Consider the following 27,883-nt stretch of genomic DNA (forward strand, 5'->3'; position numbering starts at 1 on the left):
CTTGAGCGCAGGATCATCGGGTTTGAGCAAGGCTCACCAGCTTGAGCCCAAGGTCGCTGGCTTGAACAAGGGGTTATTCGGTCTGCTGAAGGCCTGCGGTCAAGGCACGTATGAGAAATCAATCAATGGACAACTAAGGAACCACACAAAGAATTGAAGCTTCTCATCTCTCTCCCTTCCTGTCTGTCTGTCCCTATCTGTCCCTCTCTCTGTCTCTGCCACAAAAAATAAAAAGAAAAAAGAAACAAAGCACTGACACCTGCTACCACGTGGGTGAACCTGGAGAACATGACACTGAGTGAGAGAAGCCAGGCACAGAAGGCCACACAGTGTGTGAGCCCATTGCTATGAAACACCCACAATAGGCGACTCCACAGAGACGGAAAGCTGGTGGCGGTTGCCAGGCACTGGAGGAGCAGGGATGGGAGGGTGACTACTAGGGGTTCGGGGTTTTGGGGCCGGGAGATGACATAAATGTCCTGGAAGTAGATAATGTTGACAGTTGCACCACACCGTGAATGAACTAACTGTTACTAATGGTCCGTTTTCTGTTACATGTATTTTAGCACCGACAGAATAACTTTAAAATATCTTTGAAGGCAGTGCAGTACCCTGAGTGGGATCCCGGAACAGAAAACGGCCCTGAGGTGAAAGGCTGGTGAAATACAACAGGAACGTGGCGTTTCCATTGCCGGCGGGTTGCCAGTGTTGGCTCCCAGGTCGTGTGACACAGGCACCTCGGGCCCGTGAGGCGCTGACAGGAGGGCCAACCAGGCGAAGGTACGTCACGGGGAGTCTCCGCATCAGCAGCACCGCAACCTGTCCGTAAATCCGGAACTATTCCAAAACGAGACATGCACAGGTGTGGGCAAAAGTTGTTCATTATGGTTGTTGGTACAAAGAAAGACAGGCAGAGTATGACAATTACTATGGCTTCATTCACTCAAAAGGATATCACTTGCAACTGTAAATCTACCCTGTATGCGGGGAGAAAAAAACAAAATAATCCCATCTGCCTTCTAAGGAGGGGCTAGCGCGGTCTCTGGGACCACTTTGGGTTCCGGTTTGCCAACTGGGATCTAGAGCTGACTCTCTGGCATGGGGACAGGGAGAAGAATCTGGAGCTCCTGGCCTGGGAGGGGGGGTGGGGATAAAGGGATGGGCAGATGGGAGGGCAGACGGGACCAACGTGGAGGCTGCCCACGGGTGACTCACAGGCTGGCCCCTGCCTGGAGACGTGTTTTCTTGACTCCCTGTTTCATAAAAATAAGTCGAGCCCATCTATAAAAAGCAGTGGATCTTATATCAAAACTGGAAATTTCCAACTTCTCTGGATACATCAGAAGCTCTGCTGGCCTGCCCGCCTTCCTGTGTGGCCCCAAGGGGCTGAAGCCATGTCCCACCACCCCCTCTGATGGGAGCTCTCCTCTTTGTCACACTCCCTCCCGCCCCCTTTGTCACCGGTTACTGACACCGAGCCTGGGCTGCCATTTGTGCCCAGGCTTGCACCGGATGCTGTTTTTCACAGGACAGAAAGGTCTCCTCTAAGCCACATCAAAAATGGAAAAGTGAAAGAAAAAGCCAGAGCCTTGTCCAGTTTTCCTAACACCTGGCCAGCTGCGTTCGCGACACCTGCCCGCTTCCGGGAGGTACTCACAGTTGAGAACTCAAGTCTAATATTTGATCTGCAGCCCTTGGTGCAGTGTCAATATACCTCCCCCCACACCCTCCCAGGTTTACTCTCACAGGTGTTCTGTGGTTGGGGACACACACACACACACACACACACACAAACACACACACACACACGCTTCTTAGGTGTGAAGCCCGGTTTTATCCCTTACTAGCTGGGAGGCCGCTTAATCTCTCTGTGCCTCAATTTCCCCATTTGCAAAGTGGATATCATAGTGAATGTACCTTTTAGGGGTTTTATGAGGATTAAGTGATACAGTTCACATGGACCTGTGCCTGGAACAGAGCAAACGAGGTGGAGAAAACATTGGGTGGGGTGACAAGTGCTGTGACGACAACAGATCAGGGTGACTGGGGGAAACTCAACATTTAGGACGTGTCGAGGAAGTGGGGACATGTGAGCTGAGAGAGGACTGGGAAGGAACCAGCTGGGGACTGAGTACAAGGAACAGTGTGTCAGGCAGAAGGAACAGTCAGTGTAAAGGTTCAGAGGAAAGAATGAGCTTAGCTTGCTCGAGGACTAGAAGGAAGGAGGCCAGTGTGGTTGGAGCAGAGCAACTGAGGATCAAATCTGAGGCTGAAAGGTAGACAGGGGCTCTATGGCCATGGGGAGGTGTTTGGGTTTGATGCACAGAGATGCGGTGGGAGAGTTTGCAGCAAAGGAAAACTCTGATTGACAAAGGACCAAATGAACATGGCAGCAGGCCAGTCCAGCCCGAAGCCTCTCCTTTCAGCTCCACAACCCCCTTTACAACCAGCTCTGACCCTCCTGGTCCTCTAAGCATTTAACTCCCCCCCCACTCCCCCAAAACCAAGCAGGAAGTCATGAGGTGGCCCTGAGCCAGGGCCGTGGCCCCACGGAGAGAGGGAGCAAGGGATGCAAAGCCACACAGATGAAGCTTACAAGTGACCCCCCCCCCCAAAAAAAGACATGTTCATTAAATCCCTAGAACCTGGGAATGTGACTTTATTTGGAAAAAGGGTCTTTGCGAATGTGATTCAGGATCTCAAGACGAGATCATCCTGGATTATCTGCATGGGTCCTAAACCCAGTGACAAATGCCCTCATACACAAAAAGAGAGATGAGACCCCAAGTCACACAGAGAAGGCCATGGGTGACGGAGGCTGAGGCTAGAGGGATGCGGCCACAAGCTGTGAAGCACAAGAAGCCACCAGAAGCCACCAGGAGCCGCAAGAGGCAGGAGGGACCCTCCTTTAAAACCTTTGAAGGGGGCTCAGCCCTGCTGACACCTTAATGGCCTCCAGAACTGTGAGACAGTAGGGTGCTGTTGTGCTAAGCTCCCTGGTTTGTGGTCATTGGCTGCGGTAGCCCCATGGAACTAACATGCCCTCCTCACCAAGGACCCCCACTACCTCGGGCAGGAGGGTCAATCTCTCCTTCCATCCTTGAAACACACCAGGGAGAACACTGAGGCCCCGAGAAGGGGAGGTAAGTGGGGCGTGTTTTCCTCTTGGCGAACCCAGAGAACCTCTGTATTTTATCAGGTCTTCCCACCACTGAAAAATTATCACCTTTTCATATTATGGGATGGTACAGACAGAGCAGAAGAGTTCAGATGACATAATGCCCCCGCAATGTGTCCGTTCCCTACTTTCGTGGGTTCAGCCTGTGGGGGTCTTGGCTGTGTGGTGTAAAACAAGTCAATTAGCCTCTCTGAGCTCTGGGAGAAAAGCAGTTGTCATGAAGACTAAACAAGAAAGGACACTAGGGACCTGGAGCCTCCCGGGTTCCACCTAGGCCCCTAGCCTGCGTCCGAGCACAGTCCTGCTCTGGGACCCAGTTCTGAGGCTCTTATTGGGCTCTTCAGGGCAAGGGCCAGAGAGGCCTGGACAGAAGAGATGCTCAAGGCAGGTCCAGGCCCCTGAGGGCCAGTGCGGGACCCAGCCGGCCACAGTCTGGTCTTAGGCCTGTTCCCTTGGTAGGGAGACGGGTTTGTGGCTGACATTGAGCTGGTCTGTACGATGTGACTACGCCAGTAGCTAAAATACCGAAATAGTTCTCTGCCAGTCGGTAAACAGCCACTGCTCCACCTGCTCCCTGGGACCCCAGACTTTACACAATTCAGTAGGTACAAAGAATCCCCAAGAAGTCCTCCCCTGGCATCTTTGCCTGTCTTCTGACGGGGTGGTTCTGCTGGGTCTGATTTCTCAGCCCCACGGGCTGCAGGGTGTGTGGGGTACCTGGTCCCCAACGGGGAAGTGGCATTTGCTGGGGCCGGCTTTCCTGGGAGGCAGTAGACTCAGGATTTGGAGGGGACGGGTTCTCTCTGCACAGCCCCAGGGAGACAGAAGAAGCCATGACTGTGTGGGAGGCCCTGGGGCTCCTAGACCCTGGGGGGAGGGCCCAAGACCACCCAAAGCCTCTCCACAACCACCCTTGACAGGGCCCGGAAGAGAGCTGGGTCTGATGGTGAAACCTAACCAAATAATGGTGCAGATGGCCCAGGAAGAGGTCAGAGGTCAGGGGTCAGAGGTAGTATACTTTATTGACCGGGTTCTCCCAGCATCTTGCAATGTCCCTGCAAAGCCAGACCCTGGACTTTGCCACCATCCTACACTGATGAGGGAAGAGGATGCGTCTCTCAAACATCAAAGGGCCTCCGAACAGCAGAGACTCGGGTGGGGGGGAGGGGCTGCCAGCCAGTGGGGGGTTGGGGCGGGGTTGAAGCTGGGCGCTGGGCGGAGTACCCCCAGGTCCTCCAGGCCTGGCCAGCCCCTCCCTCCCCCAGTTAAGGTGCGCAGTGGTTCACAGTGAGACTGGCTTCGATGTTGCAGGGGACCTCCCAGTCTCCCCGCTCACTCTGGGCCTGACTCACCAAACTGGGAAGAGGGAGAGACAGAAAGTCCCCTCCCTGTGTCCTCCCTTGGGGACAGGGATGACCCTTCTCTCGAAGGTAAAAGGGTAGAGACTTAGCACTCCCCTGACCTTCCCAGGGCTGTTAAGGACGGTCACATCTCAGTGACCTTGCCCACCATTACTCTCAATTAGAAAAATGTTTTTGAAATCTGGGAGTTGACAGGGAACCATCAAACCAAGCAGTAAAAAAAAACAAACAAAAAACAAACCCTGGTAAGATCTTGGTTTAAAAAGGTGGTGCTGCCCTTGCTTACAGGCCTTGGGAGACCAGGTGGCGAGACTCGCAGCCGCCATACCCGGACTGGAGGGAGTGGCTCATGGTAGTGGGGGCTGGTGGGGGCCTGGGGAACAGAATGGGAACCAGGGCAGGATGCAGGAAGCCGTGACACGTGGGACGTGGCGAGTCACCCTCTGGTGCTGTGGGCCTGGGCTCTAAGGGCAGCTCAGGTCTGCCCTTTCAAGGGTACATCCGGCAGATGGGCACCGGGGCCTGTGCCCCACCAGGAGAGGAAGGGCCGACAGTCAGGCCTTGTGGCAGCTGCTGCCGGGAGGCTCGTGGTAGCCGGCTGCGCAGTCCAGGGTGGGCTCAAGCCCCAGCATCTGCCGCTGCACCAGCCTGGCATAGAGGCCGCCCTGCGCCAGCAGCTGCTGGTGTGAGCCCTGCTGCACCACGCGGCCCTTGTCCAGCACCACGATGCGGTGGGCCCGCTCCACTGTGCTCAGTCGATGTGCGACGATGAGCACTGTGTGCTTCTGCAGGTTGCCGTGGATGGCCTGCTGGATCTGGGAATACAGGAGGGCGGGCTCACGTGGGCGCCGCCACACTCACCCTCCCCCTGCCCCGCCCCACCACCAGCTAGTGACACTGAGTCTCTAGGAGCTTACATGCAACCTGCTTCCTGGGGTTTTGCTCATGGAGGGGACAGCTCATGACAACAAAACCTTCACGCTCTGTTCCTCATCCTCCCTCGTGGCCCAAATCCAGCTCCTACCAAATCCTGCAGACGCTGTCTCCTCCTCTGTTCTACCCCGACCCTGCTGCTTCTACCTCCGTTCCTCAGCCTTCCTGCTTGGCTACCGGTTCCACTCTGCACTCGGATACAAGAACGTTTCATCAGTTCTTGCTGAACTCCTGCTCTAAGCCCTCCAATGGCTTCTCGAAGGTCTATAGGAGTTTCAGGGCTGTGAAACTGTTCTGTGTCTGTGATGATGGACACATGACATTCTCCACTTGTCAAAACCCAGAGAATGCACAACACAACAGTGACCCCCTTGCATGTAAAACCACGGGCTCTAGTTAGTACTAATGCCTCAAACTGGTTTGTCAGTTCTAAGAAATGTCCCATGATAATGCAAGATGTTAACAATAGCAAAGACTGGTGGGGAGAAGGGGATCTACAGGAACTTTCTGTACTTTCGGCTCAATTTTCTTTACACCTAAAACAGCTCTAAAAAAAAATAAAATCTATTAAAATTTTTTAAAAAGTCCAGACTCTTGACTAGGAGGGCCTGAAGTGCTCGGGTCTCCCTCTGACTCTGTCCTCACCTTGCCCACCAGACACACTGGCCCTTTGGACTTGGCTGTGAACCTGCTTCGGGCCTTTGCACTGCTGCCCCTCTTCCTGGGAAACGCCCTTAACCTGGAACTTCCTATGGCTCCCTCCTTTCCCTCCGGGTCCCTGCTCAAATGGTACCGATTCTACCGGTGAGCACTGCAGACCCTGGGCACAGGTGACGCCACCCCGAGCCTGCACTAAGAGGCCGGTGTTCTCCGGACATAGCCCTTCCCTGGGATGACCCCACCCCCTGTGTGTGTGCTCCGTGTAGCCAGAAGGATCAGCTGTTTGTTCTAGCCAACACCCAACCTCCTCTGTGCCTTTGAGATGTATATGTGAGTACCCTAAAATTCAGGAGGGTCTTCCTCAAGCACCCGAAAGCCATTCCTTTGCAATAGAATCAACAGGGTGGACATGGCCTTGATCCCCGGTCTCCATGGGAGGAGAGAATCCCAACTGCAACAGTGGCCGGTGGCAGACCCCTCAGGCCTGATTGCGTCCACGCTGACCAACCCTTTGTGGGTTTTCCCTTGAGCCCTAGCTCTTCCCAACTGACATTAGTCACTGAATAAAATCTGTTTCTCCAGTTTTAAAGGTAACCTCAGCACCTGGATCCCTGCCTGCTGCCCACAAGGGACACAGTAAATACCGGCCTAATAAATGAACTGATTCATGGAGAGGCGAGGAACAAGAACACGATGTCAGCTCCAGTCCAGGAGCTGACGGTCTGGGAGGGCCCCGGCCACTCCCGAGCCCTTCCCAGCTCCCGTGGGTTCCAGCATCACCCAGCCGCCCACAACTCACCAGGTACTCGCTCTCTGCGTCCAGAGCACTGGTGGCTTCGTCCAGGATGAGGACAGGTGGGTTCCGCACCAGAGCCCGGGCCATAGCCACCCGCTGCTTCTGGCCGCCCGACAGCTGGGCACCCTTCTCCCCCGTCTCTGTGGGGCGGAGGCACAGGGACGAGTGAGCAGGAGGGGAGGCCGGGGCCGCCCCAGGGGTGACCGAGAAGGCCCCTTCCCTTGTGTTCCCTGCTTCCAAGGGACAGCGCTGTCCAGGAAAAGTGTGCTTACAAGGGCCACCAGCTGGGACTACCAACAGTGCACAAGCTCATGAAAGGGTGTTCTCCTTCCCTGCTCAAGAGAGGCATACAAAGTATGGCTACATGCGGCCCTGGCTGATTTAATCAGTGGTAGAGCGTCAGCCTGGCGTGCAGGAGTCCCAGGTTCAATTTCCGGCCAGGGCACACAGGAGAGGCACCCATCTGCTTCTCCATCCCTCCGCCTCTCCTTCCTCTCTGTCTCTCTTTTCCCCTCCCGCAGCCAAGGCTCCACTGGAACAAAAGTTGGCCCAGGCGCTGAGGATGGCTCTGTGGCCTCTGCCTCAGGCACTAGAATGACTCTGGTCGCGGCAGAGCAACGCCCCCTGGTGGGCATGCCAGGTGGATCCCGGTCGGGCGCATGCGGGAGTCTATCTGACTGCCTCCCCGTTTCCAACTTCAGAAAGATACAAAAAAAAAAAAAAAAGTATGGCTACATGCAATTGGTACTGAGATAATAAGTTTTACCCGTGAATGTGGCAAAAATCCAAACGTTTGGTAATACATTGGGCTGGTGCAACTACAGGGAAGAAGGCGCCCCCGTCTCCCCAGTGACGTGGCTGCAGGCATGCACCTGTGTCTACCAGCTTGTATTTGCACGTCTGTGGGTCCCAGTTACAAATGCACAACCTTGTGCCAGCAAACCCACCTGTGAATTCTCCCTACAGTTCAACATTCCCATGCAGTGACGCAGGCACAAGGTTGTGCGTGGCCCACAGTAATCTTACTGCAAAAAGAAAAAAAGAAACAAAAAAACCCCGCACAAAGACAAAGAAAAAAAACCCTACTCAAATGCCCATCAATAGAAAACCGAATAAGTTATTAATAAGTAAATTATTATGAAACTCATATACTGGAATACTATGCAGCTGTTAAAAAAAGAATACAACATCCAAAGTAAGTAGAAGGAAGGAAATAATAAAGATAAGAGTGGAAATAAAAAGATAGAGACTAAAAATATAGAAAAGATCAATGAAACGAAGAGCTAGTTCTTGAAAACGATGAACAGAATTGATAGACTGTTAGCCAGATTTATAAAGAAAAAAAGAGAGGGAACCCAAATACTATAAATAAAATCAGGAATGAAAGAGAAGTTACAACTGACACCACAGAAATACAAAGGGTCATTAAAGTATACTACGAACAACCCGAAACCAAAACATAATTTAAAAAAAATATGATGAACAATGAATTCAACAAATTAAACAACCTAAAAGAAACAGATTTTTTTTGAGAAAAATACAACCGTCCAAGACTGAACCAAGAAGAAACAGGAAGTCTGAACAGACCAATGAATAGCAATGACATTAAAGCAGTAATTAAAAAACTTCCAACAAACAAAATTCCAGGACCAGAAGGTGTCACAGGTGAATTCTACCAAACATGTAAAGAATGAGTAACTACCCTTCTCAACAAATTCCAAAAGAACTGAAAAGGACGTATGCTTCCAAACTCATTCTACAACACACCCGCATATTCCTGATACCAAAACCAGACAAACATACTAGAAGAGAAGAAAACAACAGGCCAGTCTCCCTAATACACATAGATGCAAAAAATCTCAACAGAATACTTGCAGACCAGATTCAACAGTACGTCGAAAGGGTTGTACATCACAACCAAGAGGGACTTATTCTGGGGTCACAAAGATAGCTCAATTCCCACAAATCGGTCAACATGATACGCTGTAACAAAACCCAGGATCAAAATGGTATGACCACCTCAACAGATGCAGAAAAGGCATTTGATACCCCCCCCCCAATAAAAGGAACAAAGCAGCTCTCTAGACACCAATGTAAATGTCACTAAGACACTGTCAAGTTTAAAGAGCCAGGTACAGAATAGGATGTGCCACTTCTTTTCTGTAAACGGGCGGGAGGAAATAAAAATATATATTTACATTTGGATAAAGAAGCCATGTACGAAACTAACAGAAGTTTGGTGGTGGCAGGAGAAAACTGGGTGTGGAGATAGGGATGGAATAAAAGCTTTTCATTGTGTGTGTGTGTGTGTGTATATATATATATATATATATATATATATGTATGTTTAGTTTTGAACGCGTGGATAGCCCCTTCCCAAGAGTTAACCATTGAAAGTGTATTAAATGTAACAAACGGTATAAATGACCCTATTGTTGTTAAGTCTATCAAATTGAAATATCGATTCATTAATATCAAGTTACGTCACTAATTAATATAGCACATGAGTCTTATTTTTAAATAATAACATTTTGGAACAAGGTAAGGAGAGGTTGTATAGTGTCGTGAATGAACTGAATGCCACCGAGTTTTTCCCTTGTCAATGGATACATTCAGGTGACCGGAATTTCACCCGAAATAATAAAGAGGAGCCGGCAGGTGGCAGTGGGTGGTCCGAGGGTCATGGCCCCGGGGGCGGGGCCTGGCGCAGCTATACAGGTGCTCGGAGGGTACCTGTGTTGTAGCCATCCTGCAGCTCCATGATGAAGCCGTGGGCATTGGCCTTCTGCGCCGCCTCCACCACCATCTCAAAGGGCACGGTGGGCAGGCCGTAGGAGATGTTGTCCGTGATGGAGCGAGCGAACAGCACGGGCTCCTGGCTCACCAGGGAGATCTGAGGAGGGGGAGGAGGAACGGGCATGAGAGGCCAGGAACGCATCAGGCCAGCTGTCACCAGGAACCCTGCCAGCCCCAGGCCCGGCTGATGCCAGGGGTCTCGGGCCTGAAATCCGATGGGGTGGGGGTGGGGGGTGGGGGCCTGCGCCTGGCTGCTGCACTCAGCTGCTTCTCTTCTGTCCCCAACAATGGGGTCCACTTTGAGTGCAAGCCCTCGGCCTCCCTCAACCGACAGACAGACTGGGGTCCCCTAAGCTTGCCACTCAGTGCTAAGCCAAGTTCCCTGACCTCCAAGACAGCTCGCTGTCTGCCCTGCCCTAGAAACAGCGAGAGAGAGAGAGAGAGAGAGAGAGAGAGAGAGAGAGAGAGAGAAGGTAGCATGTAGCTCTGTGTCAGACCGCAAAGACCTCCCTCCCTTCTAAGGGGACAACTTAAAGGAGCTGTTGTCCCATGGTCCCCATTTTAGGAATTTGGCCTACAAAAAGTGATAGTATGGAGGGTAGCATTGCAACACTGTAAATAGCAATAATAATAATAATAATAAAAGAAATATTCTAATTGTAGGTAAGTTGGGGATTGGTTACACAATTACAGTGCATCCATAAAACCAAACTGCAGAATTTAAAAGGTGAGATGGAAGGGAACACCTACAACTTAATTAGGAGACCTTCCGATGAATCGGGAGTATGCTTTAAATTGCCGTACTTCATTGCTCTGGGTTTACGAAAATTAAAATTTCAGTTTTAAAGAAAAGGTATTCACAAAAGAGGAAATCCAAATGGTGCACCCCCTTACAAAAAGGTACTTGATACCCTGAGTCATCAGGAAAAATGCAGCAGACCCCAATGAGCTCCCTCTCCACACTGCCCAGCCCAGGGGGCGGAAATTCAGGACTGACGATACTAACCGTCCGAGGACAGGAAGTGTCTGAGCATACTTGAAGTATTATTGCACAGCCCGAACAGTTTTTCTACCTCTGTGACTTTCTAATAAACTTTTGCTAGTATTGGGGGGGGGGGGGGATAAAATGATGCTCATCAACGTTTGGGCGAGAGGTTGCTTCTGAGGGGCCTACTGCAGTGATGGAGTACTCTATTCCCCGATGGACCAACGGGCCCGTGGCACCCTGGTGATTATTCTTTGAACCGCACATATGCCTGAGGCTGTTCTTAGCATCCATGTCCCTACAGTGTCCGAGAGCCAGAGCGAGGCCAGACAAAGAAAGGGCGGAGGGGGCAGCAGAGGCCTGCACAGCAGAGGCCCGCAAGTACCACGCGGTGCAGGAACTTGTGGTCATAGGCGCCAATGGGCTTCCCATCCAGCAGCACGCGGCCCCCTTCCAGGGGGTAGAAGTTCTCTAGGATGTTGACGCAGGAACTCTTTCCACTGCCTGAGGGCCCCACGAGCGCAGTCACCTTTCCTGGGGACAGGCTGAAGGAGACGTTCTGCAAGGAGCACACAGACACGGTGAGGGGCCAGCAGCAGCACAGGTGGCTCTCTGGCCCCGGACACTGGCAGGTGCCCTTCCCAGCCGGCCCTACTCTGCTTTGCCATGGCTGGGCACTGCTGGCTCCCAGGGTGCTCTCCTGTCTGGCATCTGGTGGCACTTTCATACTGTTTCCTCTGCCTGGAATGAATGTTCTTTCTGCACAAACCCACCTGATTGGCTCCTACTTCTTGTTCAGGTCTCAGCTCAAATGTCACCTCCTCAGAGAAGCCCTCCTTGACTGTCACACCACCCTTCTGTTAATGACCAGTTTTCCCTGACTAGAGCCCAAGCAGCACGAGGACCGGGACAGTGCCTTGTGTATGCCCAGCTGCGCTGCAGTGGCCTGGCGTGTGGATGGGGGGGAGGGGGGAGCGATGGGGTGAGGGAAGGGATGATGTGGGCAGGCCTTACACCCCCCTCTCACCTGCAGGACTTTGGTGTGGGGCCGAGTTCGGTAGGTGAAGGTCACGTTCTCAAAGTCCACGCGGCCTTCCATGTGGTCAGGGGCCAAGTTCCCATCATGCACCATGGTTGGCTGCCGGTCAATGAACTCGAACACCTTCTCGGCGGCCCCCACTCCTTGCATGAGGCCGCTATAGACAGAGCCCACAGACTGTGGGGAGGAGGGGGAGATACATTCCTGTCCCATTGACACTCTGCTCCTGGGAGCCCTGTACCCCAGTCCGTGGTACCAGGAGAGGAAGGGGGTGTGGGGAAAGGACACAGAATTATTTGTGGGGGGCTGCTGGGGCCCCACTGCTAGCTCATAACCGTAATGAAAAATGAGGACAGAGTAATAAATATGACAGATTAGGAGCCAGCGCCTCACGGATGTTACAGCTGCAAGCCGGCACCTCCCAGAGGACTGGGCATTATCACCCCCCAAGGAGGAAATGGAAGCACAGAGAAGTTAAAGGAAGCCGCCAGAATGTGGCAGAACAGGAATGGAACCTTCCTCCTTCAGCTGCTGTGGTGGTGGGGAAATTTTAGTTAAAAAAAAAAAAAAAGATCTTGGCCCTGGCTGGTTGACTCAGTGGTAGAGCGTCGGCCTGGCTGTGCAGAAGTCCCAGGTTTGATTCCCGGCCAGGGCACACAGGAGAGGTGCCCATCTGCTTCTCCACCCCTCCCCCTCTCCTTCCTCTCTGTCTCTTTCTTCCCCTCCCGCAGCCAAGGCTCCATTGGAGCAAAGTTGGCCCGGGCGCTGAGGATGGCTCTGTGGCCTCTGCCTCAGGCGCTAGAATGGCTCTGGTTGCAACAGAGCAATGCCCCAGATGGGCAGAGCATTGCCCCCTGGTGGGCGTGCTGGGTGGATCCCGGTCCAGCACATACAGGAGTCTGTCTGACTGCCTCCCCGTTTCCAACTTTAGAAAAATACAAAAAGAAAAAAAAAATTAAAAAATAAAAATAAAAAAGGGTCTTAATTTATACTATACATCTCTCTGGGTAAAACAACAACAACAAAAAACAAATGCACAATATAAATGTGAGTAATCATGACAGCACGTTTTATGGAGCACTCTGGATGGGCGACTAGGTGGGATCTAGCATTATCTCTTTTTTGCTGATGAGAAAACTGAAAGCACAAGAGAGCTCAAGTAACTTCCCCCAGGTCACACAGCTGGGAAGTGACAGAGCCAGGACTTGAACTCAGGCACGTCTGGCTGCCAAGTTTAGGCCCTGAGGTGCCGTGACTGGTCTAATGAAGTGGAGGTGATATTAGTACCCAGGGCCATGGTTCTGTGAAGACCATGGTTGGCACTAAGGGAACCCTTGGGACACTACAGCTAGGACTGCCATCTTTAATACCAAAGGTTATTATTATTGTTATTATTAGGATGCCAGGGCTGTGCAGAAATTGCCCGTCATGCCCCCCATCCTAGAGCCGACCACAGTCATCCGTGTTCTGTATCTTTCCAGTCTGCGTGCTTGCAAACACGTGCACGTCATAATGAAATAATCTGGGTACTGGAAACACTATGCCAATGGGGTCAGACTCTCCCTGTTGCTTAGGGATCTGCCTCCTTCCATCATGTCTTTGGATCCCTTGAGGCCGGCGTACATGGAACTGCCTGGTTCCCGAGGCTGCTGCCCCATGTGTGGACGGGACAGACGTCCGTGCTGTCTCTGGACTACAGATGTACTGTACTGACCCAGTCCCTGCCTGGTCAGCGGGCGCGTGTGGTGGTTTTAACCTTTCACTGCCGTGACCAGGGCTGCACGGCCAGTCCTGGGTCACTCACACCTCTGCGGGTGTGGGAGTTTCTGAAGCGCAGATTCCTAGAGGCAGAATCGCTGAGTCACCTGTGACCTCAGGTGTGACTGTGACTCACGCAAAGGGCCATTGAGGGCATGCACGCCCCTCCCCCACACATCTGTGAACCTCTTCACTGGAGGACACAGAGGCCCAATTTCAATGCTTGAGGGCTGGGCGGGTGTGTGTGTGTGTGTGTGTGTGTGTGTGTGTGTGTGGGTGTGTGTGTGTGCTGGGCAGGGTGTGTGTGTGTGTGTGTGTGTCAGAGCAGAGAGTTAGAACTCCCCCCCCCCAATATCCTTCTGCATCACACGATGGCAGCACAACACCCCAGCATCCTGTCTCAGGGTCTGCTAGGGTCGGGGGACCCGAATTAAGACCTAACCTAAAACAAGCCTTGTTTCCCCCCTGGTGCTGCGCTTTGAGGAGGGTTACAGTAAGGTCAGACTCTTCTGGCTGTGGATCCAGGTCCCCTACAAAGGGGACAGGCAAGTTGCTTAACTTCTCTGAACCTCCGCTTCCTCTTCCAAGAATCGGGGACGCACACAGACCTCTTCTGGCTCTCTTATGAGCATTTTTTTTAAACCGAATTTATCAGGGGTGACATTGGTTAATAAAGCTGCACTGGTTTCAGGTGTACAATCTATAACACGTCATCTGTGTACTGTACTGTGTGTTTGCCACCTGACGTGCATTTTCTGAAATACTCTTGGTCACCGTCACTTGTTAGTTTTGTTATTGCTATAGGTATTACAGCATTCTCTCCCGTCTACTTTGGAGAGAAGCCCTGCATCCCTCGGACCCTGGAGCACACCCCTGAGATCCCTCTTCCCCACGCGCCCCTTTCTCTCTCCCAGGGATCCCGTCCCCAAGCCAGCCCCTCACCTCCATACAATCTCCCAGGACAAACTCGTAGATGATGAAGGAGATGAGGTTGCCGCTGGTCATCTGCCCGGAGATGACAAGGTGGCCCCCATAGTAGAGGATGCTGACCTGGACCACCAGCAGTGTGAGCTGGGGGCAGAGGGAGGGGCACTTGTCATGGGAGGCCTGGCTCACACCTTCCCGCTGCCTGTTCCCCAGCCCACCCGGTCTGCAGGGGGAGGTGAGGGCAGCTGTGAGCCCCACACTTCCAGCCATAGACTGAAACTGTGGCCCACAGCATCCCCCCACACGCTGGTGCCCTCCCTGCCCCCCTGTGGAGTTTCCCTGCAAAGGTCCCCAGCTGGAGCAGCCATGTGTCTGGCTGAGAACAAGGCTTTCTTTGTGAGGCCCTGGCACACAAATCAGAGCCCAAACCCTCCTCGAGGCCAAGCAGGAGCTGTAAGTCCCCATCAGGAAGAGCATGGATCAGAGAGGCGAGTCCACTGGCTAAGGTCACACAGCAAGCCAGGCAGAGCAGCACAGTGAGGTCTGTCTCCTCACCCTACCAGGCTCCGTACAGGGGCTGTTCTAGCACCCCTGCCTCCCTCCCCCTCCAGAACCTGGTGAAGTGTCAGGGAGAGGAGTGGAGACAGCACCCCTGACCACTCATTCAGGGTCCTCATTTGTCCCTTCCCACCTCAAACCCAAAAAGCACCCCTGCTGGGGGACCAACTGCTGAGAGGCTTCGCTAGCTGCCCTGGATTTCAGGCCCCTTCTCCTTCCTGGCTGTGCACTTTTGGGGGGTGGTCTGCCCTGAGGGGACCCAGACAGTCCTTGTCCTCTTGTTCCCCTGTAGACCACCAGGTCCTCCTTCCCCTAAACTCCCAACACTTATCATTCCTTGCCCAGCTGTTTCCCCATAAGCTCGCCCCCCACATGTGGCCACCACAGGGTCCAAGTCCTGCGCATCCTCCAGGGAAGGGCTGTGACTCACACCCGCCCACCCCCGGAAGTGAGCCAGACACTGTAATGGGGTGTGTGTGTGTACATAGGACCTGCCAGAAAGCGGCTCAGGCTGGGTCCTGACCGGTCTCGGAGCAACTCCCAAACCGGCAGGATGTCTCCCTAGCTGAGGAGAGAGCTCCAGCCCTGGACCCAACGCAGGGGCGGAAGAGATCCCCGTGGGGACATTCACTGGGAGGCTGCCCTCTCTCCTGGAAAGCTCCGTGCACACACAGAAAGCTGGGATGCCGTGAAGTCAAGTGCGACCAGCCTGACACCCACATGCAGGGACCCGGCTCATGTCCCGGAGCAAGGCATCCCCTCCCCTTCCTGTCCCGTTCCTCCTGTGATTGGACCTGCCCCGCGCTGGGGCACACGTACCCCGCTGCCCCAGACGTAATACATGTAGGCAGCCGCCTCCTTTCTGTTCAGCTTGTACACCTGCTGCAGCTTCCGTGAGTACACCTCCGCCTCCTCCTCCTCGTTGGCAAAGCTCCGGACAGTCTTCATGGCACTGATGGTCTCTTCGGCCGTGTTGCTGGCTCTGGCCAAGGCGTTCTGGACCTCTTTGGAGAGCCTCTGTGTGCAGAAAGGGGGACAAGAAAGAAGACCCCAAAACTCAGTCTCACCGTCTACCTGCGTCCTCCGGCCTCTCTGGGCTTTTCCGCCCTTAGTTGGCGCCGGCTCTATGCAGGGAGTTCTGGGGACAAAACAGTAAGACCCAAATCCCCTCCTTCCCCATCCCCTTCCCGCTTGTCTGACGGACTTGGAGGACAGACTTCTGGAGGTGAGCTCCCCAGGCCCCAGCTCCTGAGGGACATTAAGTCATCTCCAGTAACCAGAGGTTACTTGTGATTGTACAGTTCTTGGTAATCTTTTCAGAAAAGGAGCCTCAACCCCTGACACCAAGCTGACAGGAGGACAGAAATGCCCCGGAGGGCTGTCTGGGTCCTTTGCTACACAGGAAACTCCAACTTTATACACAGGGGCACCATCTACATCATCAGCAGAATTAAATTCTGTGATGGCCTGAGTGTTGGCACAGAGATCCCAGAACTCCTGGCCAAGTTCTAGATCAGGGGTCTCAAACTCGCGGCCCATGCGGCCCGCCCACCAATTTTGTGCGGCCCGCAGATTAATCAAACTTCGTGGGTTAGTCTGCGGGCCAGTCTGCGGGCCGCACAAAATTGGTGGGCGGGCCGCGAGTTTGAGACCCCTGTTCTAGATGGTGGCAGAGGGCCCTGGCTATACAATCTGTCCATGTCACGTGTGTGTGGTATGTATGTGTGTGTAACCAGGACAGATGGCTGAGCAGTGGTTCCAAGTGTGTGACCCCTAGCCGGCAGCCACCCACCAGAGCTCTAGAGGCGGACCCTGGGCGGCGCTGGTCACGCTTTGGAGTCATCACCACATTGGGTTCTCAAACTGGCCAGGGCGGCTGCCCGAGAGGCCCTGCTGGGATCATGCACGGGCATGTCCCGTGACCTGTGAGTCATGCCCAGCCATCAGAAGCACAGCACCTGGGAGTGGGGGATGGACGCGGCTGTGCCCTGAGTCATGTCTGGCTGTGGGCGTTGCGTGTGGCTTGTGGCCATGACTCGGTGGCGACATTCAACACATCCAGGTGTAGGCAGAGGGCCTGCAGAGAGCAACCCTGAGGCCCTGTCTAGCCAAACTTGAGGTGGGGGCCTGAGGCTCTCAGAGGCAGGACTGACGGGAGCAGCAGGGTTTCCTGCCCCGTCCCAGAGGCAGGGGCAGGGGCTGGCAGGAAGGCAGGAAGGGTGGGGTGGGGCGCGCAGGAAGGGAACTGGCTCCAATGCCAACTGATATATTTACTGTTTCACTTGGGAAGGAAAAGAGCGCATGACCCAGAGCGGTGGGCGAGAGGACCCCCCTGGGTGGTGGGCTTTGCCAGAAGGGGACACGTGGGAATGGAGTCACTTTGGAGCTGGCCTCAGGTCACAGACATCAAAGGTCCCTATGAGCTGATCACGTGTCAAAGCCCCTCTGCTCAGGAACAACCCCTGCCCCCCTCTGGCCTGGATCCGTGGGCGAGGGGTCCTCTGTCACTGTGTGACCTCAGCCTTGGTCCCTCAGGGCTCGGGCGGGGTGGCATCCAGCACCGTGGGAAGCAGGATGAGCCAGGGGCCCACCTCACAGGCCCACCTTCCTAGCCAAGGGCCTCTGGAGGGGACAGTGGCCTGCCCATAACGGCATCATGGGCAAGGGCCTCGCTCAGGGGGCCCACACCGCCGCCCCCCCCTCCCCCCGTGAATGTATGCTATGTAGAAAGAGCAAATTTTGCATTCAGCGTGAAAACCAAAGTTCTCACCAAGGCCTACGCTGTCTGGCCCGTCACCTCCCTGCCCTCATTTGCTGTCCTCTTCCCTCACTCATGGCCCCAACCTCACTGAGACTTCTCAAATGCACGGTCCCACCCCAGGGTCTTTGCACGGGCTGTGCCCTCTGCTTGGACCCGGCTTCGCTGGGATGTCTGACTCTTTCCTCAGAATGTCACCATCTCAGGGTGATCTACATAGAGCCACCACGGCCCCCAAACTTTCTCCTCCTCACTTCCTTTTTCTCCTGTGCACTTACTGTCTTTTACTAGGTGAGGTGTTATTATGGCTGCTGTTTGTCTTCCGTATCTCCCATCAGAATACAAGGTCCCCGAGGGCAGGGCCCTTATCTGTCTCAATAATGTATCTTGGCGCCCAGGACATTGTAGGTGCTCAACAAATATTGACTGAATGATAAGTCCTTCACGAGCCCTACCCCCCCAAACCCAGCTCCCTGAGCCCCTTCTGATGGGGGGGTCACTCCGAAACTCCCCCTGCTCACAGGACCCAGCAGGGGGTGCAGGGCGAGCCTACCTTGTAGTACTTGCCGTAGATGTCGGACACCATCATGATGATGGGGAAGCCCATGAAGGTGACCAAGGACAGCTGCCACGAGAGGCTAAACATGAAGATCACCACGCCCGTGACCTTGACCATGTTCCGTAGGAAGATGTTGATATTTTGGGAGACCAGGTCGCTGACCATGGTGGTGTCCGAGGTGAGGCGGGAGATGAGGTCCCCTGGAACACAGGCAACTCAGCCCCCGCTGCAGCAGTGGGGTCACTGCGGGCAGGGGCGGCGGGCACTGAGAGGTACTGGGGGGACTCAGGCCTTTGCCAGTTGCTGGACACTGGGCTAAGAGCTTCACAATTTCACGGGGCATTTACTACTATTGTTTCCATTTTAGAGATGGGGAAACAGGTCCCAAGGTTAAGTTAGTAAGCAGTGGAATCAGGGCTTGGACCCAGACCGGTCTGTCTCGGAGCCTGGGATCCTGTCTGGAAACCACACTGCCGCCCCTGCTCTGCCCCACGCCCCCACCCCACTTGCCCCATAGGATCTGGGCCCTGTGGGCCACAGGCGTGGGGACTCCTGGCCCTTGTGGTTCCCAGAGGGCAGTTAGGAAGCCAGTGCCTTGGCTGCTGCAGGGACCTCGGGTGGCCTGGCCAGGGTCCCACTGTGGCCACAGCTCATACCAAAACCTCGGCCAGCAGGCCAGCTCCCCAGGGCACAGGCCAGCCAGGGGCCCAAGCCCTCCTCCTGGGACGATTCCATCCTGAAGCCGATGGCGGGCAAAGCCAGCGGGGCTGAGACCACAAACGCACCCATCCACGTTCCCAAAGAGAGGCCAGCCCACCCTGGTTGAGCCCAGCCCTGGATGTCCTGAGGCTCCGGGGGGACCAACCTGTGCGATTCTCATCAAAGAAGCTTGTCTCCTGAGACACCAGTGAGCGGAAGAGACAATTCCGGAGGCGAATGTTCAGTCTGGCAAATATGAGGGTAAAAATGCCGCCCCGAATACCTGCGGCAAATGAGCTAATTGCAGATAAGAGATGTTATACATAGCACGGCGTCCTTCCGGCAACCGACCACCAAACCCGCTGCCCTCTCCCGCTGCTGCCAGGCCTGGGCCTCCTGCAGGGCGCAGACAGGCCGGACTCTGACCCTGACCCTGCTCCCCGGGGCTCGGTCCCCAGCTGGAGCCCCCAAGGTGAGGGTGAACTGAGGGGTTGTGTTTGGGGGAGGGCGAGGAACCCAACGTTGGCAGCCAGGCTCGTTTTCTTCCTGAAAAGCACAGACAGGCCGGCCCTTGTTTCCCACTTGGGACACTGCCAGGGAGGGTGGGTGGGGGAACCCTGGAGGAGGTGTGGCTCAGGCAAAGGCCCATGGTGCTGCACCAGTTTGGCTGTTGGTTACTATGGTGACCAGCTGAGAGACAGGCCCACCAAGGGGCACTTCTTGGACCTCCCTGGCTCATTTTCCCCTTAGGAGCCGCCCCTGATTTCTCTCTGTACCCTGCCGCACGCCCGGGGGGCGGGCGTGGGGTTGAGAGCTGGCTACCTGCCGAGGGCCAGCACACACATGACAATCACGGCCGTGCTGAACTGCTCCATGCTCTTCTGGATGACGATGCCATCGATGGCCCGGCCAGTGTAGTACGGGAGGAAGGTCTCTCCTGCCAGGGGAGCCGGAGGGGGAAGTTCAGGGGGCTGGTACCCTTCCTCCTGGGCCCCCGGAAGCCTACACCCCACCGGGAAACTCTTCTTGCCACCATGGCGGGGGCAGCACAGGGTAGGGTCCCCACATGGCTTAACGCTCGCCACTTTCCAGGGAAAAGGGACAGGGGAAGCCGGTGTCTTCAGTGTACTGACTGTGTCAGTCTGAATGACAGCTACCAGGCACTAAGCCACGGGGCTGAGGGGCCCGGGAGGCCTCTCATTCCCTCAGCTCAGGCTCGGAAGCTGGCCGCTGTCACCGTATCTTCCAGTGGAGGACAGTGAGGCTGAGAGGCCGAGGGGCGCTCTCCTGGCTGACGGACACAAGTTCACTTCCGTCTTGCTGGTGGAGGGCTCAGAGTCCAAATTCTAGCACCTCAGGAGATGCAATATTGTGGTCCTCAGAGAAAATGAGAATTGTCACCCACCCCTTCTGGTGGGGGCACTTCCCAGTTTGCAGGATTACTTCCTACCTGTATCTTCACAACAACCCGAGGCAGGGGTGGGGAGAGGCGGGTGACATCCTTACAGGATGTCACCCCCACTTCACAGAGGTGGAACGGGACTCAGAGAGGCTGAGTCATTTGCCAGAGGTCACACAGCAATTACAAGGAAGGGCCAGGATTTAAACCCTAAACGGCTTCCAATTTGGGAGGGGTGTGGGTGTTTCCTTGTTCCTTCTTCCCTCCCGCAGATCAGGAATGCCCCTCTCATCTTATGGATATGATGGGCACAGAGTGGAACGTGGTCAGGCCAGGCTGGGCCCCCCGTTTTCACTGCAGCTCTCTCCACAGGCCACAGCCTGGCTCGGAACTGGGCATACAGCAGGTGCTCAATAAAGGTCACAGAATGAATCCCGAGCAGCTCTACTCGACCTGCTCACGTGGGACAGTGAGGCCTTCCATGGGGTTCTAGTGCCCTCTGCTGGTGTTGGTGCAGGGACCATAGGTGGCAGCCAAGAGGGCCTTAGTCTCTCCATGGAGCCTCCAGTCTCTGCTGTGGGAGCTCCACCTGAGCTGAAGTTCTGCCTCAGTTTACCCACAGGGGAGTAAAGGGCAGCAGCGAGCTCCAGCAGCATTCGGACCCCAGCACACACCAATGGATGACAATAACAACCACAACAAGTAAACGAAGGCTCACCCTCACCAAGACCTGACAGGGTGCAGGTGCTGTGCTAGGCGAACCCTCTCGTTCCAGCTGCACAAACCACATCAGACTCCCCCCTCCACCAGATAATCCTATGGCTCTACCTTCAGAATGTTTCCAGAATCCAACCACTTTTACCGCCTCCACTGCCCCAAGTTGCTGATCGATCTTGCCTGGACTACCTCGGTAGTAACTCCTGCTTCTCTCTGCTTCCGCCCCCCACTCCAATCAGCCTCATCTGCACTCAGTTGACAGCGGGAGTCTGTGAAACCGAAATCAGATTTTGTCTCTCAGCTCAAGACAGTCTAATGGCTCCTATCTCATCTAGGGTAACAAAGTCCTTACAGTGAACAGTGGTGCCCGGCATGGTTGGGCCCCTGTGACTGACCTGTCTTCATCTTCTTCTCTGTCTCCCCCTTCACTCACTGCTCTAGCTACGTTGGCCTCCTTGCTATTCCTTTAACAACCAGGCACCTTTCTGCCTCAGGACCTCTGCATGGGCTATGCCCTCTGCCTGGAGCACTGTCACCCCAGATATCTGTTCCCTCACCTCTTTCAAGTCTCAAATGGCTCCCAATAATCCTGTAGGTAAGGTAATACTATTATTCCCATTTTACAGAGGAGACTGAGGCTGAGAGATTAAGTCAATTGTCTAAGTTCATGTAGTTAGATTGCTGTGAAATCCTTGTTAAAGAATCGCAATTTGCCTGACCAGGCAGTGGCACAGTGGATAGAGCGTCAGACTGGGATGTGGAAGACCCAGGTTCGAGACCCCGAGGTCGCCAGCTTGAATGTGGGCTCATCTGGTTTGAGCAAAAGCCCACCAGCTTGGACCCAAGGTCGCTGGCTCAAGCAAGGGGTTACTCGGTCTGCTGAAGGTCCGCGGTCAAGGCACATATCAATGAACAACTAAGGTGTCGCAATGCACAACGAAAATCTAATGATTGATGCTTCTCATTTCTCCATTCCTGTCTGTCTGTCCCTGTCTATCCCTCACTCTGACTCTCTCTCTGTCTCTGTAAAAAAAAAAAAAAAAAAAAAAAGAATCGCAATTTAATAGGAGACATCCAAGACTAAAACTAACCTCTTGCGCCTGACCAGGTGGTGGCACAGTGGATAGAGTGTTGGACTGGGATGCGGAAGGACCCAGGTTCGAGACCCCGAGGTTGCCAGCTTGAGTGCGGGTTCATCTAGTTTGAGCAAAGCTCACCAGCTTGGACCCAAGGTTGCTGGCTTGAGCAAGGGGTTACTTGGTCTGCTGAAGGCCCATAGTCAAGGCACATATGAGAAAGCAATCAATGAACAACTGAGTGTCGCAACGAAAAACTGATGATTGATGCTTCTCATCTCTCTCCATTCCTGTCTGTCTGTCCCTATCTATCTCTTGTCTCTGTAAAAAACAAACAAACAAAAACTAACCTCTTGCTATAGTTAGCCCTGGAGGATCAGGGTAGTCAGAGGCGGAATTAGGAAAGAAACTCTCAGTGTTCACCTTTTTGTAAAATTTGATGTCTGAACTGCATAAGTAAATGCTAGAACTTAAGAGGAAAAGGTTGATCTCCTGAGTGCCTACCAGGCCCCGCGGGCGCTCGCTTACCCAGAGCCGCTATGATGAGGAAGAAGGAGGCCACTACGAGGAAGGCCACATCGGGCTTGGTGTAGGACAGCAGCTTCTGCAGCGTAGCCCCGGATGCCTGCTCGGCGGGGGGCTGTTCCTCCGCAGGGAAGCCCTCAGCCCCGGCCCCAGCCCCTGGCCCCAGGGCCTTGGCATGTGGCTGCACCGTGGACAGCAGCCACCAGAGCAGGAAGGAGGCAGCGAGGGAGATGTAGGTCCAGACGAAGAGGGCCCAGAACCATGGGTCCCGGACCGGCTTGCGGACCTCGGAGAAGAGCAGCAGCTTCACCATGGTGTAGATGCCCGCGAAAAGGCACACCAGGGCCATTACCGTCCACGAGGCCCGCAGCCGCCGGGGCCCCAGGGCGCTGTTTGTGGCCACGCCGATGGTGGCCCCCAGCAACAGGCAGCTGCGGTAGACGCACGCTGCCCAGAGGTCCAGCACCGAGTCAAAGATGTTGAAATGGCGGATGTCTTCCAGCAGGCTGCGGTCCAGGTGGCTGAAGATGTACAGGGCCGTGGTCACGCCGATGTCCATGCTCATGAAGGCCAGGGTCGTCGCCACCGCCTTCCACAGCTGCATCCTGCTGGCTGGTGGTGGGCAGGCACCGAGGGGCAGGCTCTAGCTCACGGGGGCAAAGCCATTGTCGGCCAGGTGAGGCCAGACCTGTCAGGGCAAAAGGGCGAGGGGTTCAGGTTCACTGCTTGCTGGCTGGCTGTGTGACCTTGAGCAACTCACTCAGCATCTCTGAGCCTCAGTTTCTTCATCTGTAAGACAGCAATGACAAGAGAACTGATCTCACAGGGCTGTTGTGAAGATTATGTTCATTCAGGGAATGTTCATCGAGTGCCCTCTGTGGGCCAGACTCTGTTCTTAGTAGTGGGGATTTTTTTTTTTTTTTTTGTATTTTTTGTATTTTTCTGAAGCTGGAAACGGGGAGAGCCAGTCAGACAGACTCCCGCATGCGCCCGACTGGGATCCACCCGGCACGCCCACCAGGGGGCAATGCTCTGCCCCTCCAGGGCATCGCTCTGTCGCAACCAGAGCCACTCTAGTGCCTGGGGCAGAGGCCAAGGAGCCATCCCCAGCGCCCGGGCCATCTTTGCTCCAATGGAGCCTCGCTGCAGGAGGGGAAGAGAGAGACAGAGAGGAAGGAGAGGGGGAGGGGTGGAGAAGCAGATGGGCGCTCCTCCTGTGTGCCCTGGTCGGGAATCGAACCCGGGACTTCTGCACGCCAGGCTGATGCTCTACCACTGAGCCAACTGGCCAAGGCAGTAGTGGGGATTTAACGATGAACTAAAATCACCAAGACCCCTGCTCATTCATACTAGAAACAAGAACAGAATAAGTGAATGATACAATATATCAGAGAGAAGGAAGGGCTGGGGAGGAGTAAGAGTAGGGGAGGAGACGGAGGGCAATGAAGGCGAGGGCGATTTGAAATAGGGGGTCCCAGCCAGGGAGAGCTGTGCTGTGAAGGTAACAGCTGAGCCAGACGAAAAGGTGAGGGAGTCCCCTGTGCGGGTGTCTGGGGGAGGAGCATTCTGGAATGGGTGGGACAGAGAGTGCCCAGGGTAGTATAATCCTCCCAGCAACTCTGTCAGATGTGCGCTGTCCTCACCCTTGTTCAGCAGGTGGAGAAACTGAGGCCCAGAAAAATTAATAACTTGCCCAAGATCACACAGCTGCTGAGAAGCAGAGCTGGGATTTGAACCCAGAACTGTCTGGCCCCAGAATCTGGGCTCTCAACTGCTCAGCTAAAATGCTTGTCAATATAACATGTACTCAAAGGGAGTACTAATCTAAGGAAAAGAGAGGCTAGTACCAGAGGGGGTTCAGCCAAGCAGAGATGGTGACAATGACGACAATGACAACGACGGCAACAATATCAGTAACAACAGCTGACACTTATGAAGTTTACGTGTTCCTGGCACTGTTCTCAGTGAGGTACATGCGTTGGTCTTCACAAGAATCCTATGAGGTAGGTTCTATTATTACCCCCATTGTCTAGTTGAGAAAATTGAGACACAGAGAGGTTAAATGACCTGCCTTAGGTCACACAGCTAAGAAGTGGCAGAGCTGGATGTGAATCCCGGTCCCAGAGTTCCAAAGTCTGTGCTCTCAACTCCAAAGTCCTAATCCTTCAAAACACCCTCTCCTTAATGACATCGAGGAGGGTTCTGAGATGCAGCGAGGACCCACGGGTGTGAGTTCCCATGCCCCAGCCCTGGCTGCACCCCAGCATGCCAGGCAGACTCAAGTCTGTCCCAGGAAAGGCGGTTGCCTTGTCAGCAACTGCCCCTCCCAGGGAAGCCAGGGTTGAATGGGACCAAGGGCAGGAGGGAGGGAGCAGAGGGAGTGTCTCCCTCCCCAGGCCCTTGCTCTGCCCCCAGCCCCAGCTGGGCTGCCTGTTCAGCTTCAGCCTGCTGCAGTGCAGAGGCCTCGGGGAGGGGAGTCAGTGAGTGGGTGAGTGTGAGTCGGAGCTCAGGGAGGGATGCTTCTGGCCTGCTGCCACACCAGGCACCCTGGCCAAGCCACTGCCCGGTGCCCGGGCCCTGCCAGCCCGTTCCTGCTGCACCCCTCTTGGTGGACACAGGGAGTCCCTCAGCCCCTGGAAAGGAGCTGGGGGTCAGAAGTGAGGCAAGAGGCAGATCTGCCAGAGACCAGCCCAGGGACCTGGCCAGCTCTCCCTGCCCCCACTCCAGTCACTGGGGGACTTCCTTCCGGACACCCCTCTGCTTTGGGCAATGTCAACCCCATAGGACAGCCACACAACCCTCCTCCAGGAGTCCCTGTTGTTTATCTCCACTGAAATAAACAAAATTTTGCACTCCAACACCACAGACTATCGGAACCATATTTTACAGATGGGAAAACTGAGGCAGAGCGGCTTTTCTAGGGTCACCCAGCAAACTGGAGGCAGAGTGGCAATGCCACCAGGGTCCCAGTTCCCAAGTGCTGAGTCCTCTTACTCTGGGCTCTGATGGAGCAGAAGCCAACTTGGGTCAGGTTACAGCCCTTGGTGCAGGCCGCTCTTCCTTTCCAAGTTACTGAGCCACCCGAAGAACAGGGCCGAGGCCACCAGCTGAGTCTGGGAGGTGGGGAGGGTGAGGACCACAGGACTACTCAGAGGCATGTCCCCCCTCCTCCTGTCTGACCTGGAGGACTGGCCAGGTGAAACTGGAGGGCACATTGTGGGCACGTGGGTGACGTATGTAGCCCGAGGGACAAGGACAAGGTGGTAGCCAGAGGCCAGAGCAGACAGTGCCCAGGAAGAAAGGCAGGAGGGGTAACTTGCCTTGACCCCAAATACAGGATTAACAAGGGTCCCCCGTCCCCACAGGGATCCTGTCAAAGGTTTTCCTTCCTGGTAGAAGAAACGGTGGGTGGGGCACCTCTAGCTGTCAGAACACAAAAGGAAAGTCTGCAGCAGCCCGGAGATAATAAATAATAATTATTATTACACCCACTACAGCTACGGTTCATGGAGTATTACTAAGTGCAAGTCAGTATGTTACGTGCCTGGCACCCTCCCATCTCAGTTAATCCTGGCTGCCACCTCCGAGTGAGCGGGCGGGCGGGCAGTCCCCACGGTTATCACCCCCATTTTACAGATGGGGGCGGCGGAGACTTGGGGAAGTGAAGAGACAGGCAAAGGCAGGGCTGAGACCCAACACTTCACTCTCTGGGTGGGCACCTGCCCAGGGACAGAAAGAATAGGGTCCTGAAGGACCCAGGTGGCCCAAGCAGCTCCTCTCTAACCTGGTGAACTTTTCACCCCAAGCGGTCATTCATTGCCCAGCGGTGGGAAGGTCCATTTGCGGCTCTGGCTCTGTGAACACTGGCTGACCGAGGCCAGGTCTGTGGGATGGTGTCACTGTGGGGTCTTCAGACACATGGCCAGAACTGGGCTGGGTCCACACTGTTCCATCCTGACTCCACCATTGCTGAGCCCAACACGTCCATCCTGTGTTGGGACTGGAAAGTTGTTTCAGGTAGCTCTAGGTGAGGCAGACTGGGGAGCTACGATCCTTCCTACAATCGTCCTGTCACCAGGCATTTGTCCCCTGGAAAGGGGAATACAGTACAGGCCAGGCTATCTCCAGGGGGCGGTCAGTGGACATGGGCCAGGGGCAGGGAATCCTGTCAGACCAACCTAGAGGTGTCTCAACGAAGCTCAGGCTTGGGGCGGGGGACACGCCGTCTTTAAAGAGGCCCAGAAGTAAGGGAGGGTCCTGGGAACCCGCAGCCTAATTGCCACGGTGAATGCACGAGGGCCATCAGCTGGGGAGAAGAAGGCAAGAGGTCGGCAGGTGCTCAGAATGCATGGGTAGGCTCCCCTGTGTTGGGTAGGGGGAGCCCTCAGAAGCCGAGTCAGTTCAGTTTTGGGGGGATCCAGCCATCCCAGGATCCTCCCCCAAAGGTATTCCCATCATTTTCCAAGAGGCGGCGGCGCCTGAAGGGTTAAAAAAAATGCAACATTCATCCTGCAGGCGTGGGAAGAATGCTGCAAGGGTGGAGGGCTGGGACCTGCGGCCGTGGGCGCGAGGTTCTCGGGCCGGGGCCCGGGAAGCTCTCAGGAGGCTACTACCTGCAACAGAGACGCCTACTCCACCCCCGGGGCAGGGGGACCCTGACATTCCCCAGCCTGCGTCCCGTTTGGCGGCCCGGCCTGGAAAGGACCTGGGTCGGGGGGTCCCGGGCGCTGCGTTCTTCTTACCTGTTACCTTACCTGGCACCAGGTAAGCCGTGAGGAGGGGGCGCAGCGGACTCGGGTCGTCAGGGGCGCCGGCTGCGCGCTGCTCATTGGAGACTGCGCCCGGCGCTGCGCCCGCTCCGCTCCTCCCGCCTCCCGCCCCCACTGCGCCGCGGCAAGGTCGGAGCTGAGCCGGGCGGGCGCCCCGGCCAGCTGACGGGAGGGGCGGGGCCTCCGGGAAGCTGAGCCTCTGGGGCGGGGCCAGAGCGACACTCCCCGCCCACCTGCGAAGAGCCCGGCATCTCCCGCTCAGCGAGACGCTCCGCACACGAAAGTGGCCTCACCTGCTGGACGCACCTGCTCTTTTTCTTTGGGGAGTGGGGGCTATGATCCTTATTAATTCATTAATTCATTAATTCATTCATTCACTCACTCATTCAA

At 55.0% G+C, this 27,883-nt stretch overlaps 1 protein-coding gene across 6 annotated transcripts; it reads right to left on the reverse strand.

Annotated features, from left to right (window-relative positions):
- Nucleotides 1-546: 546 nt before the first annotated feature.
- On the reverse strand, nt 547-27,646 carry ABCB9 (ATP binding cassette subfamily B member 9). 6 transcript variants are annotated; one of them, XM_066371075.1, is made up of 12 exons: nt 27,467-27,646; nt 22,728-23,412; nt 19,830-19,944; nt 19,174-19,304; nt 18,303-18,508; nt 15,811-16,008; nt 14,449-14,577; nt 11,737-11,925; nt 11,095-11,268; nt 9,662-9,821; nt 6,932-7,068; nt 547-837 (listed from the first exon to the last, which is right to left on the reverse strand). In XM_066371075.1, the coding sequence occupies exons 2-12, from the start codon at nt 23,326-23,328 to the stop codon at nt 583-585; spliced, it is 2,295 nt and encodes a 764-aa protein (XP_066227172.1). In that variant the 5' UTR covers nt 23,329-23,412; nt 27,467-27,646; the 3' UTR covers nt 547-582. The 6 variants fall into 6 exon arrangements, with proteins under 6 accessions (XP_066227172.1, XP_066227173.1, XP_066227171.1 ...); XM_066371074.1 differs by lacking the exon at nt 547-837 and adding an exon at nt 4,082-5,354 and having other exon boundaries at nt 27,479-27,646; XM_066371073.1 differs by lacking the exon at nt 547-837 and adding an exon at nt 4,082-5,354 and having other exon boundaries at nt 22,728-23,513; nt 27,479-27,646.
- Nucleotides 27,647-27,883: the final 237 nt, after the last annotated feature.

The sequence above is a fragment of the Saccopteryx leptura genome, chromosome 2, assembly GCF_036850995.1.
Source record: "Saccopteryx leptura isolate mSacLep1 chromosome 2, mSacLep1_pri_phased_curated, whole genome shotgun sequence".
Classification (NCBI taxonomy): domain Eukaryota; kingdom Metazoa; phylum Chordata; class Mammalia; order Chiroptera; family Emballonuridae; genus Saccopteryx; species Saccopteryx leptura.